Raw genomic sequence first — 1,606 nt, 5'->3', positions numbered from 1 at the left:
ACACACACACACACACACACACACACACACACACACACACACACACACACACACACACACACACACACACTTCTTCGCCGCAGCAACTTGTGCAAAGACACATCTGTTCCCATTGAGAGTATAAAATCACATTCCAGAGGATGCAGAATATCAGTATGCCGTGTCAATGTCTGGCTAAAATGCTTGTGTGTGTGTGTGGTGTGTGTGTGTGTGTGTGTGTGTGTGTGTGTGTGTGTGTGTGTGTGTGTGTGTGTGTGTGTGTGTGTGTGTGTGTGTGTGTGTGTGTGTGTGTGTGTGTGTGTGTGTGTGTGTGTACGTGCGTGCGTGCGTGCGTGCGTGCGTGCGCGCGTATGGCGTGTGTGCAAAGTAGCAGTATGCATCTACAGATGTTGCTTCTCTGCATACTGAGTGCATCCTTAATTTTCTCTAGGGGAGTGTGTGTGTGTCTGTGTGTGTGTGTGTGTGTGTGTGTGTGTGTGTGTGTGTGTGTGTGTGTGTGTGTGTGTGTGTGTGTGTGTGTGTGTGTGTGTGTGTGTGTGTGTGTGTGTGTGTGTGTGTGTGTGCGTGCGCGCGTGTGAGTGCGTATGCGTGTGCGTATGCATGTGCGCATGTGTGTGTGCGTGTGCGTGTGTTTGTTTGCTTGTTTGATCCACATGTTGCTCCATCCGTCACCTATCATCTGTCATCTGCTTGTGTGTGTGCTTGCGTACATGCGTGCGTGCGTGTGTGCGTGCGTGTGTGCGTGCGCGCGCGCGTGTGTGTGTACGGTAGTGTCTTACCTGTTTGCTCCTGTGCCCAGGCTCTGGCCAGCTCCGCCTGGGAGAGACAGATCAACAGCACGGCGCATAGACCCATGTCCACTCCGATCCCCTTCGCAAGAGAGTGTGTGTGTATGTCTGTGTGTGCGAGCACTCCAGTAAAAGTGAGTGTGCGCGAGTGTGTGGGTGCGCGGGTGCTGCTAACGCACGTCTCTCCTTCGTTCTTCTTCCTCTTCTTCTGTCCTCAATCACTCACTCCTTTCGTTCTTCTTTCTTTCTCCTTCTCTTCGCACTTCCTCCGCTCCGCTCTCCTCTCTCCTCTCTCCTCACTCCGCTCCTCCTCTCCTCTTTACGACGCAGCTCCGCTCACCTCCGACAGAAAAAAAGAGGATTATGTGTTGCAGCCCGTTTTTCCGTTTTCTGCTCTCCTGTCTTCTTCTAGACCTCCCTCTTTTTACCTCTGCCTCTTGTCTCTTTCTCTCTCTGTCTCTCTTGCTCTCTCTCTCTGCCTCTCTGCCCTACCCTCTTCTTATTTTTTCCTCCTCCCTTTTTCTGTTATTTTCTACCTTTTCAGGAACTTCAGGCTTCCAACTCTTCAAACTGACACACTCCCTCTCTTATCTCTCTCTTCTCTCCATCTATCTCTCTTATCTCTCCCTCTCTCACTGTATCTCTCTCTTTCACTCTCTCTCTGGCTGGCTCTCTCTCTCTCCCTCCCTCTCTCTCTCTCTCTCTCTCTCTCTCTCTCTCTCTCTCTCTCTCTCTCTCTCTCTCTCTCTCTCTGTTATTCACCTTCCCCTTTGTTTTTTTTACCTTTTCTTTTCACCTTCACTCCAAACAATGTGATG

At 50.7% G+C, this 1,606-nt stretch overlaps 1 protein-coding gene across 1 annotated transcript in view; it reads right to left on the bottom strand.

The window, feature by feature from the left end:
- plxdc1 (plexin domain containing 1) overlaps positions 1–1,215 on the bottom strand; it is a 96,157-nt gene extending 94,942 nt beyond the window's left edge. The window contains exon 1 of the mRNA XM_063221743.1: positions 780–1,215. Within this exon, the coding sequence (XP_063077813.1) occupies positions 780–855 (76 nt within the window). The 5' untranslated portion in view covers positions 856–1,215. The remainder of the gene's footprint in view (positions 1–779) is intronic.
- Positions 1,216–1,606: the final 391 nt, after the last annotated feature.

This window comes from Engraulis encrasicolus, chromosome 17 (genome assembly GCF_034702125.1).
Source record: "Engraulis encrasicolus isolate BLACKSEA-1 chromosome 17, IST_EnEncr_1.0, whole genome shotgun sequence".
In the NCBI taxonomy this organism is placed as follows: Eukaryota; Metazoa; Chordata; class Actinopteri; order Clupeiformes; family Engraulidae; genus Engraulis; species Engraulis encrasicolus.
The sequence above is the reverse complement of the archived record's forward strand: the minus strand, read 5'-3'. Positions and strand labels throughout refer to the sequence as shown.